Genomic DNA, 12,136 nt, shown 5'->3' with positions numbered 1-12,136 from the left:
TTAGTTATTTTGAACTGAGTGAAAATGAAAATACAACAGAATTTGTGAGATACCACTAAAGCAGATTTTAGAGGAAAATTTATAATGCAATATGCCCATATTAGAAATTAAAAAGGTCTCAAATTAATGGTCTCAGCTTTTACCTTAAGAAGCTAAGAAATGAGGAAATCAAATCAAAAGCAAACAGAAGGAAGGAAATAAAAAGATCAAAGTGAAATCAATAAAATAGAAAGCAGAAAACAAGAGAGAATCAATGAAGGTTGGCTTTGAGATCAGTAAAGTTAATAAACCTCTGGGCAGTCTAATCTGTATAATAAAGAAAGTATAAATACCAATATTAGGAATGGAAAAGGTAACATCACTATAGATTCTATACATTTTAAAAGAGTAATTAGAGATTCTTAAGAGTAACTTTTTGCTTTTAAGTTTGACCCTTTAAATGGACAAATTCCCTAAAAGATATAAAACACCAAAACTCACTTAAGAAGAAATATATAACCTAAATCATCAAATAGCTATGAAGCAAATAGAATTTGTACAGACAGATGCTTCCACAAAGAAAATTCCAAAAGTAGACAGCTTTACTGGTGAATTTTCATAAAACATTTAAGGAAAAAATAATACCAAGTCTACACAAAATCTTTCCAAGAAACAAAAAAGGAAAGAACATTTCCCCATTCTTCTAAAAGGCCAACATTACTCAGAGCAAAACCAGAAAAAGACATTACATAAAATTACAGACAGACAAATATTCCTCATGAATGCAGATGTAAAACTTTGAAACAAAATTTTAGCAATTAAATCCAAGAAAGTGGAAGGATAATATATCACGACCAAATGAGCTTTATCCCTGGAAATCTCATACACTGCTGGTGGGAATAGAAAATGGTAACACCACTTTGGGAAACAGTCTGGCAGTATCTTAAAAACTTCCAAACACTTCCCACATGATCCAGACACTCCATTTTTAGATATTTACTGAGAGTAAAGAAAGCACAGGTCCAAAGATTTGTAAAATAATATTCATTATTTGTAACAGATAAAAACTGTCAACAACCCAAATTTGTCCATCAAAAAGGAAATGGATAAATAAACCGTGGTATGTACAATATCCTCAACAATACAAAGGAATGGATTATTGCTACATACAATAATAGTATGAATATCAAAATAGGTACGCTGAGTGAGAGAAGCCAGGAAAAAAGAAGAGTACATATAATTTATATAAAATTTTAAAAAATACAACTAATCTATAATGAAAGAAAGAGTGGCGGGGCATGGGGATGTGGGGATGTGAGAGAAAACTTAAAAGAGGGCATGAGAAACTTTGGGGGATGATGAATATGTTCATTTACTTGATAGTGATGATGGCTTCAGGCATATGTCAAAACTCATCAAACTGTACACTTTAAAAGTCTATAGATTATTGTATGTCAATTATAACTCTAATATAGATGTTTAAAAGGAAAGTAAGTTAGTAGATAAGTGAAAATAAAATTCAAAAAACTTTAAATTATTAAATAGAAAGAAAGGATAAGAAAGAAACAGAAAACAGAAGAAAAAAAAGATGGCCAAAATGGAAGACAAATCAAATCATGTCAATAGTTACATTAAATGAACTAACCACTTGAATGACAAAGCAGAGCTTATGAGAAGAAATAAAAAAGCAAAACTTAACTATATGCTGCCTTCGAGACATTTACTGTAAAGAAAGAAGTTGAAAGTAAAGAACAGAAAAGAATATACCATGCAAACAGTAAACGTAACAGATACAACAGAACTTCCAGTAAAGAAATTACTAGAGATAAGAGTAATATTTCATAAATACAAAAAGGAACGTTTTATCAGAAGACATAAAATCATAAATGCATATGTACTTATTAAAAGAGATCCAAAATACAAAGAAACAAAAAGTGACAGAGTTAAAAGGAAAAACAGACAACTTCACAATCACAGTTAAAGATTTTAATCCCCTCTTAGCAACTGGACATAAAACAGACAAAACAACTAGACAAAAGTCAGTTTAGTTTCAACAACTAGACAAAAATCAATCAAAAAAAGATAATCTGAATAACACTATGATTTTAAGTGATATTTATAAAATGTTACATCCAATAACTACAGAATATATCTTCTTTATGAGTGCACAAGCTATGTTCACTAAGACAGACAATATACTGTGTCATAAAACAAGTCTATAAATTTCAAAGCACTGAAATCATATACAGCATATTATCTGATTATAATGAAATTAAATTAGAAATTAATAATAATAAGATATCTAGAAACAAAACTAAATATCTGGATAGTTAACCGACAACACACTTCTAAATAATCCATGATCCAAGAAAAAGTCACAAAGAAAATTAGAAAACTCTTCAAAAACTTAATGATAAAAAACAAACATATCAAACCATGTGCTTAAGAGGGAATTTTATAATTTTAAATGTTTATATAAGAAAAGAAGATCTTAAGTTATATGAGAAGAGATCTTTACAAAGCTAGAAAAAAGTAAAACCAAATAAATAGAAATACCAAAGAGCCAAAATTAATAAAAGTGAAAAAAAAACAGCAATAGAGAAAATTAACAAGCCCCAAACTTGGTTCTTTAAAAAGATTTTTTAAAGTCAAATAATTTCTAGTTAAGTCAAGAAAATGAAGCACAAATTGGGAAGATGCTGGTTAAACAGCACAAACTTGCAGTTAGAATATGAACAACTTTTGAAGATCTAATACCCAGCATTGTGATTACAGTTAACAATATTGTATTCTATACTTCAAAGTTGCTAAGAGACTAGATGTTCTCACAACAAAAAAGAAATGATAATTATGTGCTGTAATAGAGGTGTTACGGTGGTAATCCTACTGCAACGTATAAATGTGTCAAAGCAACACCTTAAACTTATACAATAAGTCAATAACATCTTAATTAAAAAAAAATAGGGATTAGGGTAGGGATGGGTACCACTACAGAGCTTACAAGCATAAAAGGATAAAAAGGGGATAGTATAACCAACATAACCAACCAACATAACAAAGATTTGACATCTTCAATGAAATAGACAAAGCCTAAAAAAAAAAAAAAATCCAAACTGACACAAGATGAAAAAGAAAATCAATTTATTATCAGCTCAAGGCCCAGATGGTTTCACTAGTGAATTCTTTCAAACCCTTGAAAAATAATACCAATCTTACACAAACTCTCAGAAAATAGAAGGGAACACTTCCCCACTGATTTTTTTTCTTTTTTGATACCATTATAACCCTAATAGCAAAATCTGACAAAGATACTACAAAACAAAGGAAAACCTTCATGATCAAAACAAAGACCAATAGCTTTCATAAATACGGATACAAAAATGCTTCAGAAAACAGTAGCAAACCAAATTTAGTAATATATAAAAACAATAATACTTTATGACCAAGTGGGGTTTATCCTAACATTACCAGGTTGGTTTAATATTTAAAAATTAAAGTACTGTACCATATTAACAGAGTAAAGAAAACTCATATGGTCATTTCAATAAATGCAGAAAAGGCATTTGACAAAATCCAACACCAATTCTCATCAAACTAGGAATACAGGGGAATGATCTCAGCCTGATAAAGGATATACATCGAAAACTGAAAGCTGGTAGCACAGCTAGTGGTAAAATAAGGAACACTTTCCCCTAAGATCAGGAACAGTGCAAGAAGGCCAATCTTACCACTTCTATGAAACAGTGTAATGAAGGTCCTAGCCATTATATGAAAAAGAAATAAAGGCATAAAGATTAGAAAGGAGTAAGTAAACTTGTCTTTATTTGCAGACGATATGATTATTTATGTAGAAAATCCTAAGGACTCTATAAAGAGACTAGAACTAATAAAACAAATATTTATCAAGCTCACATAAGCAAAATTCAATTGTATACTTACATATAAGCATCAAACAGCCAGAAAGTGAAATTAGAATAAATTCCATCTACAATAGCATTAAAAAGGATTTCAGAATATTTTTAACATGTGCACAACTCCTCCAATCAAAGCTATAAACCACTGATGAAAGAAATCAAAGAAGATCTTAATAAGTGAAGAGAAATACTATACTCATGGGTTGAAAAATTCAGTAGCGTTAAGATGTCAATTCTCCCTAAATTGACCTATAGACTTAGCATAATGCCAATTCAAAATCCCATCCAGCTTTTTTTTTCCAAATAGAATTTGAGAAAATTGGTTTTATAATTTCTGTGGAAATGCAAAGGACCTGGAATAATCAAAGCAATCTTGAAAAGAAGAACAGTTAGAGGACTTATACTACCTGACTTCAAGACTAACTACAGACTACAGTAGTGAAAACTGTGTAATACTGACATAAGAACTGACAAAAAGATCAACAGAACAGAAAGCTCAGACATAGACCTAGTAATCATTTGTTTTCAACAAAGGTACCAAAGCAATCCAATGAGGAAAGTAAAATGTTTTCAGGAAATGGTGCTGAAACAATTGGATATCTATATAGAAAAAAATAAAAACTTAACTTTATCCTACATCACATACAAAAATTTACTGAGGTTCAGACACTTAACTGTGAAAGCAAAAACTATATAGAAGAAAGAAAACATAAGAGAATATCTGCATGACTTGGAGTTAAGCAAAGTTTTCATAGATGGGACACAGAAAATTACAAACCTCCCAAAAACCCGATAAATAATAGACTTTATCAAAATTTTAAATGTCTGCTAATTAAAAGATATCCTGAAGAAAATTAATAGGAGGCAAGCCACAGCATGATAGAAAATACTCACTAAATATATCTGATAATAAACTGGAATTCAGAATATATACAGAATTAATACAACTTGATAAATAGGCAAAGAACTTGATTATTAAAATGGTGAAATGACTTGAACACATAGTTCACAAAAAGAAGATATACAGATGACCCAGAATCCCCCCAAAAAATGTTCCACATCATTTGTCATGAAGGAAATGCAAGTTGAAACCAAAATGACCTACCACTACACACCCATTACAATGGCTAAAATTTCAAAAATGGACAATAACAAATCTTAGAGAAGATATGGAGCAACTAGAACTCTCATATATTTTAGATGAGAGTATAAGTAATACAACTACTTTGGAAAAAGATCTGGCATTTCCCTATAAAGCTATATATATTCTTACTCTATGGCCCAGAAATTCGTCAACTAGCATTTAATGAAGATAAATAAAAACATATGTCCACACAAATACTTGTATAAGAATATCCATAGCAGCTTAATTCATAATAGCCAAAGCATGAAAAAGACAGGTATCCATCAAAAGAAAATTATAGCACAATCATGCAAAAGGAAAATGCAGTATACTCACAAAACGGAATATTTCTTAGCAATATAAAAGAATAAATTAGGATATATGCAACAATATAAATGAACCTCAAAACATGCTGAGTGAAAGAGGTTTTACACAAAAGAACACAAATGTATGATTACATTTATAGGATATAAAACAGGCAAAATTAATATATGGCAAAAAAAAACAGAACACTGATCATCTCTGGAGGGGAAGAATGGGGCTGACTGCAAAAGGGTACTTTGTGGGGTGATATATCTTGATAGGGATTTGGGTAACACAGGTGTACATTGACAAAACTCAATGAACGGTACACTTAATACTTGTACATTTCATGTCTTGTAAATCTTACTTCAAAAGAAAAAGAACTATAAACAAATATTAAAATCTAGTCAATGACATGAATGTTGAACTAGTTAGAGAAAAATGGACTAATGTCTACAATTTACTGTGAACTGTATAAAAAATTAAGATGAGTTCTTAGATGGATAAATGGATAGATATTTGATTAAAAAAATACAGTAAATGTTGACAGAATCTAGATGGTAGGTATACAGGTGTTCACTATAAAATTCAATTTTTCTAGAGTTGCTGAAAAATGTCTTAAAACTTTGGAGGAAAGTTGAGTTGAGAATGGGAGAACAGAAGAGACTGGAAAGCCTAGATGCTAAAAACCAGGAAGCAAAAATTTTTATCAGTGCACAGTACTGCCCAGGAACCATGGGGCTCTGTTGACCAGTATGCCTGTCAGTTTGGAAGGGTATAATCTTATAATGGAGATGAACGAATCCAGTTATCCCAGATTTACACTAGCTAATTAAGACCATCAAACTAACTCTCCTTGTTCTGATATTCAAGCTCAATAAGCAGCCTTCTAGTGATTAAAATCTAGCTTCCCACAGAGATTTTTACCAAAGGCAGATAGAACATACTAGCCAATCAACAGGCAGTTGAATTTTTTACTGTTAGCTAATTAATGTGAGCATTATGATTTCTATAATAGACATTTAAGTTAGGTTAGACTGAACTGTATACTTTAAACCTGATCAAATCTCAGAATACCAAAAGCAAAAGTGTCTTCTCAAATGAAGAAACTGATTATAAAATTAAAAATAATGATTCATCTCTAACACAGATTTCTAAGACTGTAGAATTAGAAAGGTTCCTGAGATCATGGTGCTTATTGTCTACTTTTTTCTCATTATTCGTTGTTGGGACACTACCTTAATGTCTTTCCTGAACCTTTCCAATGGAATAGCCTCCAAAAAAACATTTTATCAGACAGAAGAGGCTTATACTGCTTCCTGGAATAAATTCTATTAAAACACTCAAGCATAGATACAGCAAAGACAAACAGATATTTATAAGAAGTATACATTTAATTACCTGTGTACCCTCATTAGAAACATCTGGGAAAGAAGTCTGAGATGCTGTTTCATAATTTTGCAATGTTGGTTTATTTAGAAATTGGCTAATTTCTTCAGATTTTTGCTGGAGTTGATCTAAAGAAATGAGAATAAGTAAATTGAAATGTTCTTTGCCTCAAGTCTGAAACTTAGTGAGTTATTATCATCTAGGGATATACCATATGCTGTTTACACTAGTTCAGTTATCTTAATTAAAATTATGATGCCAAGGACATTTTTTTAAATTGTTTAAATACTCACAAGAACCAAAGGACATCTCAGTAAGCTTCCTTCAAAGGTAAAATAAAACATGCCTAGGTATTTTTTAAAAAGTCATTCTTTTCTTCCCCCCTTGAAAATACCTTTAGTGTCTATTTTCTTCACTCTCTACATAAGCGTTGTAAATCCTCCTGAGACTCTATAGCAGTTTTAAACATGAACATGGCTCAGTTAAGAGAACAGCATGCTCCCCCAATGTTCAAAGCAGCACTATATACAATAGCCAAGACATGAAAACAACCTAAATGTCCATCAACACATGACTGGATAAAGAAGTTCTGGTATATTTATATAATTGAATATTATTCAGTCATAAAAAAGAATAAAATAATGCCATTTGCAGCAACATGGATAGACCCAGAGATCATCATTTTAAGTGAAGTAAGCCAGAAAGAGAAAGAAAAATACCATACATCACTCATATGTGAAATCTACAAAAAGAAAGAAAAGGACACTATGAACTCATCTACAAAACAGAAATAGACTCAAAGACATAGTAAACAATCTTATGGTTACCAGGGATAGAGAGTGGGAAGGGATAAATTTGGGAGTTTGAGATTTACAAATGTTAGCCACTATATATAAAAATAGATTTTAAAAAAAGTTTCTTCTATATAGCCCAGGGAACTATGTTCAATATCTTGTAATAACCTTTAATGAAAAAGAATATGAAAAATATATATGTATATGGATGACTAGGGCATTGTGTTGTACACCAGAAATTGACACATGGGAACTGACTGTATATCAATTTTAAAAAATAAATTAATTAAAGAAACTTGGGAGAAAAAAAAAAAAAAGAGAACAGCACGCTTCTGTAACACACTGTTCCCAGGTAATGCCCCTCGAGGCTTTCTGGTTAATGTTCAGCTCTTCACTATTGTAATATAACACACTGAAAAATAAGTTTTCTTTAAAGCTTATTAAAAGATAAAAGTTTTCTATAAAAAGAAATTTTCAGCTATTAGAAAAGCATTCAGATCCATCTTTAGAAGTAAGGATGACTCCATACAACTCAGTCTTCCCAATGTTTGCAACTAGATCTGGCCTGAGTTTTTGACAAATTAATTCAAATCCTACTCTTTTTAGTCAGTGAATCCTTCAGACCACAGTCATGTCTCATATAGCATTCTTTTTAATACCTGACACATAACTGTCAATAGTTTTTAGTACTATTATGATAATTACAATGCTAAGCCAGATTATAACTTTAGTCAGAGGTGGGAGAAATGAAACAGAGCTCAGAAGAGATGCTTTTCTTAATCCTTCTATTGACTCAATTGATTTAAGCAAATGATGTCATCCCTAGAATTTTAAAGTAGGAGCCACTCTGGTGCTAGACAGGTGAGCTTCAAAGGCAACAAAATACTGACCTTCCAGCTGTTGAATGGTCTGGGCTGAACGAACCGCCTGTTCACTCTTTTCTTGGAGAAGACTTGAATTTTGATCCTTTAGGGCATCACAGGCAGTGTGCAGCTCTTGTTCAGTCTTTTGAAGACTCAAAATGTGAGAGGTCTTCTCTTCCATTTCTGCTCTGTGCTTCTGTTCCAAAGCACTGTACCGGGACTGCAGTTCAGCCTGGGCTTGACTGGCTTGTTCAAGCTGTTCCAGAAGATGATGCATTTCTTCCTGCAGGTTGTGGAAGGATAATTTTTTCTCTGCCACTTCAAGTTCCATCTTTTCCATCAGAATCTTGGACTCTTGTTTTTCTGTTTCTATAGTGTTCCTTAAAGTATTACGTTCAGCTTCCATCTGCTCTAACTGCTGAGAGAGAATCTAAGAAAAAAAGATGAAGCCACGTGAACCATAAATTCATTCTTTCATTTCAATAAGCATAGTGAAGTGCTTCTTCCAGGTGAAGCCTGGGCCAAGACACTCAAGACCAAGCCTATAATTGCATAATATCCTCTGTTATTGTTTCTTGATACTTTTGACAGTTTCTATTCATATATTTTTTATTTGTGGCATTATCATTTCACTTATGTGTCTCCCAGTATAAAATAAGTTCAATAAGGGAAGGGACTGTGTGTTTTATCATCATTGTTCTCCAGCACCCAACATAGTACATGGCATATTGACTACATGTTACTCAATAAATACTGAATAAATGAATGAATAAAGGATCCAGTCCCTGCCCTCAAGGAACTCAAGAGTTTATTGGGAGATTCACACTTAAAAGATCATAGTAATATAAAATGATTGAGGCCATGAGAGAGATACTTACAAGGTATTAAAAGGAGCAGAGAAGGGAAATTTACCATAAAGTCACATATATGTAACTATCTCTATAGAACCTATCTAGTAAGTAACACAACTGGGATTTGAACCTGACAATCTGATGACAGCCAGAGAGGGAACTCAGGGTCAGGGCATGGGTTTTGTTAGCACTGGAGATACGGAAATATGTTTCTCTGCAAGAAAGACAGTCCTTCTCAAGGGGAGTTGAAAATTAAGAAAGGAGATGATTTTCTTGCAGCACCCAGATGAACGAGTGGAGAATGTGGACTGCAGCATTCATTCCACGTTAGGATTTGGCTCCCTGGATGTGAAGGGGCAGCAACACAGGGGATCCAAGGGCTGGTAAAAGAGTAGTCCAGATGGTCAATTACAAGTCTATACTAGACAAGGAAAGGAGAGAGGCCAAGAACGAACTAACACACTGGAGGAACAAACTGAAAGGATCAAGAAATCCTAATGAGAATGAAGGTGAGTTCAGCCTGAGAAAGGGAGTAACAGGATGGGTTATAGTCAGGGTATGGGATACTTGAGTTTCAGATTTTGGAACACGAGCATCCTTAATCACCTTTAGATGTGAGGGAACACTGCATGGTGGGATTATTTTAATCCAACAGAAAATTAACCAACAAAAACAAGCAAAGAAGGGACAGTATATAATGCACAAGAAACATTCACAACAGAGAAGGGAAAACTGACAGAAAAGAAACTCAAAGAAAAGAAAAGGAAAATGCAACATTCTAGAGAAAGTAGGACTCGACCCAAAATCACAAGGGAAAAGAGAGACAGTAAAAGACGTGAAATGTAAGCTTCGTGAGGGAGGAACTGTATCTGTTTTGCTCATCAGAATATCACCAGCACTTAAGCACAGGGAATTTGTTGAAAGAATGAATAAATGGCACCAATTCTCTGAAGGTTTCTAATAGGATTTTACACCTGCTGCCTGGCGAACTATGGTGGAAAGGAACCCTCCCACGGCAGGCAGTAGAGATCATAAGGCGGTACCTTGTTTCTCTGTTCGGCAGCAGTCAGCTCCTGTTGGAGCAAGTCCACAACCTGAGCACGGCCCAACAAGGCTTCTTCATGCTCTTCAAGCTTCCTCTGCAGCACCCTCAGTTTCTGAGGAGAAAACGTTTCCACATGATGTGCTAACAAATGAGCACAGTTATCTGCTTACCTTTCAAAATGTCACACAGCATGGTCTACTTAGGATTTTTGGATGTTGAGGATGACACATTCAAGTGTGAGACACCAGCATGCCATGCTCCTCATCCAGCAGCAACAAAGAATCTCCAAAAATGTCTTCTCCAGAACACCACCAACAACCAAATGGACACAAGCAAGCCCCTGAATTAGGGAGCCTTTTTAATAATTAGATATTTATTACACATATCCACCTTTAAAATTATATAGTCAATGTGCTGTACCTAAATAACATAGGTACATGTGTATTTCACTCACCAAAGAGGACATTCTCTACAGGTAAGAACCATTTCTCTTCCAGTTTCATGCATGGGACATGCACTGGATAAATATTTGTTGAATGAATAAATCAATGATACATGTATATATCAATATGCTACTTTAAAAAGTGCCATATTCTGAAACTTTACTTAGTGGTGTACTCTGAAGGACTGCCTAGAACTTGGAAGAGGTTTTTACTGAAAAAAAAAAGAAAAAAATTAAATGGATCAACCATGAAATACCACTGGAGTGCCTTCGGGTACCACACTGTACTACACACTGAACAGAAATGAAATACTTTTGAGTTAGTAGATGATAAAGCTAAAAACAATGAAGCCAATTTTCAAAACTTACTCAGTGAACTTTTTAAAAAAAGAATTATCGATTTAATAGAAGACTTTATGGCTTCAAAATCACTTCTTTTTACCTTTAAATTATTTAAAGTTTAAAACTGACTTCATTGATTTAAAGCTTTGGATCAGGTTTTTAATGCACAAAGGTAGCTATGACAGGCAAACTGAAGAGAAACCAACTTCCGACTACCACATACATTTGCCAATTCAACTCAGCTTTTGAGTACCAGCAACCTGATGAGAGGGGTAAGAGGCGAGGTAAGGAGAAATAAATAATTAATATGCAACAGAAGAGAAGAACACCAAAAATAAGCCAACTGATGAGCAGACCCCAACCAAGTGAAGAGCAGTGGGTGAGAATGGAAGAGGTGCTGTGATAACTTAATCAAAGTTAACTAAAACGACAGTCATTCTACTAAGTTTTAGCAACACACCTGTTGCATCTCTGTTTCCACATCTGCCTGGGTTACTAACTGAAGAAGCTCATCTTCATGAAGACGAACTTGTGTTTCAAAGCGGGCATCTTTCTCTCGGACCACCTGCTGCATGGAACTCAACTGAAGACACACACCAGAGAAACTATACAAGTTACACTCCCCGAATATCACACAGACAAAACTCACAGACTATTCTCCAAAGACAGACACTGGGAACTGATAGACAATAGGTTTTTTAAATTAAATTTAGAACGTCAAGGATGAGAATGTTAGGCAAGAGATACAGGCCTGATGGTAACTTCCAAATGTGAGAGGAAGCTTATTACCAAATTCAGAAGTCAACCTATATATAAATTTTGAATAATTATATTTGCATGTTTAATAGAAGTGTTTAAATACACAGAGGTATATTCTTAAAAGATCTAAGGAGATTAGAATACTAAGCAGACAAAGTTAGATTCCTGTTAAGCCCTGGGCACTTCAATACTACACTTATGCTCGAAGAAAACTCTCAGTGAAATTGTCATGCCCTATAAATATAAACTTAAAACTAATGTATCTTTTACTCAAGATTCTCTACAATGGGAAATACAAATCCTCTTTCCAGTCTTATTTCCAAAGAATTGCT

The 12,136-nt window shown here is 33.5% G+C and overlaps 1 protein-coding gene across 9 annotated transcripts in view; it reads right to left on the bottom strand.

Annotated features, from left to right (window-relative positions):
• The window catches only part of GOLGB1 (golgin B1), a 72,673-nt gene that overhangs the window by 37,239 nt on the left and 23,298 nt on the right, over positions 1-12,136 (bottom strand). For 4 of the 9 annotated variants that reach the window (XM_010981551.3, XM_010981552.3, XM_010981557.3 and 1 more), the window contains exons 7-10: positions 11,506-11,628; positions 10,260-10,373; positions 8,393-8,795; positions 6,721-6,836 (exon numbers count right to left, since the gene is read on the bottom strand). In XM_010981551.3, the coding sequence (XP_010979853.2) occupies positions 6,721-6,836; positions 8,393-8,795; positions 10,260-10,373; positions 11,506-11,628 (756 nt within the window). The remainder of the gene's footprint in view (positions 1-6,720; positions 6,837-8,392; positions 8,796-10,259; positions 10,374-11,505; positions 11,629-12,136) is intronic. The other 5 variants (XM_010981553.3, XM_010981554.3, XM_010981555.3 and 2 more) reach the window with 3 other exon arrangements.

Source organism: Camelus dromedarius, chromosome 2 (genome assembly GCF_036321535.1).
Source record: "Camelus dromedarius isolate mCamDro1 chromosome 2, mCamDro1.pat, whole genome shotgun sequence".
NCBI lineage: Eukaryota > Metazoa > Chordata > Mammalia > Artiodactyla > Camelidae > Camelus > Camelus dromedarius.
The sequence above is the reverse complement of the archived record's forward strand: the minus strand, read 5'-3'. Positions and strand labels throughout refer to the sequence as shown.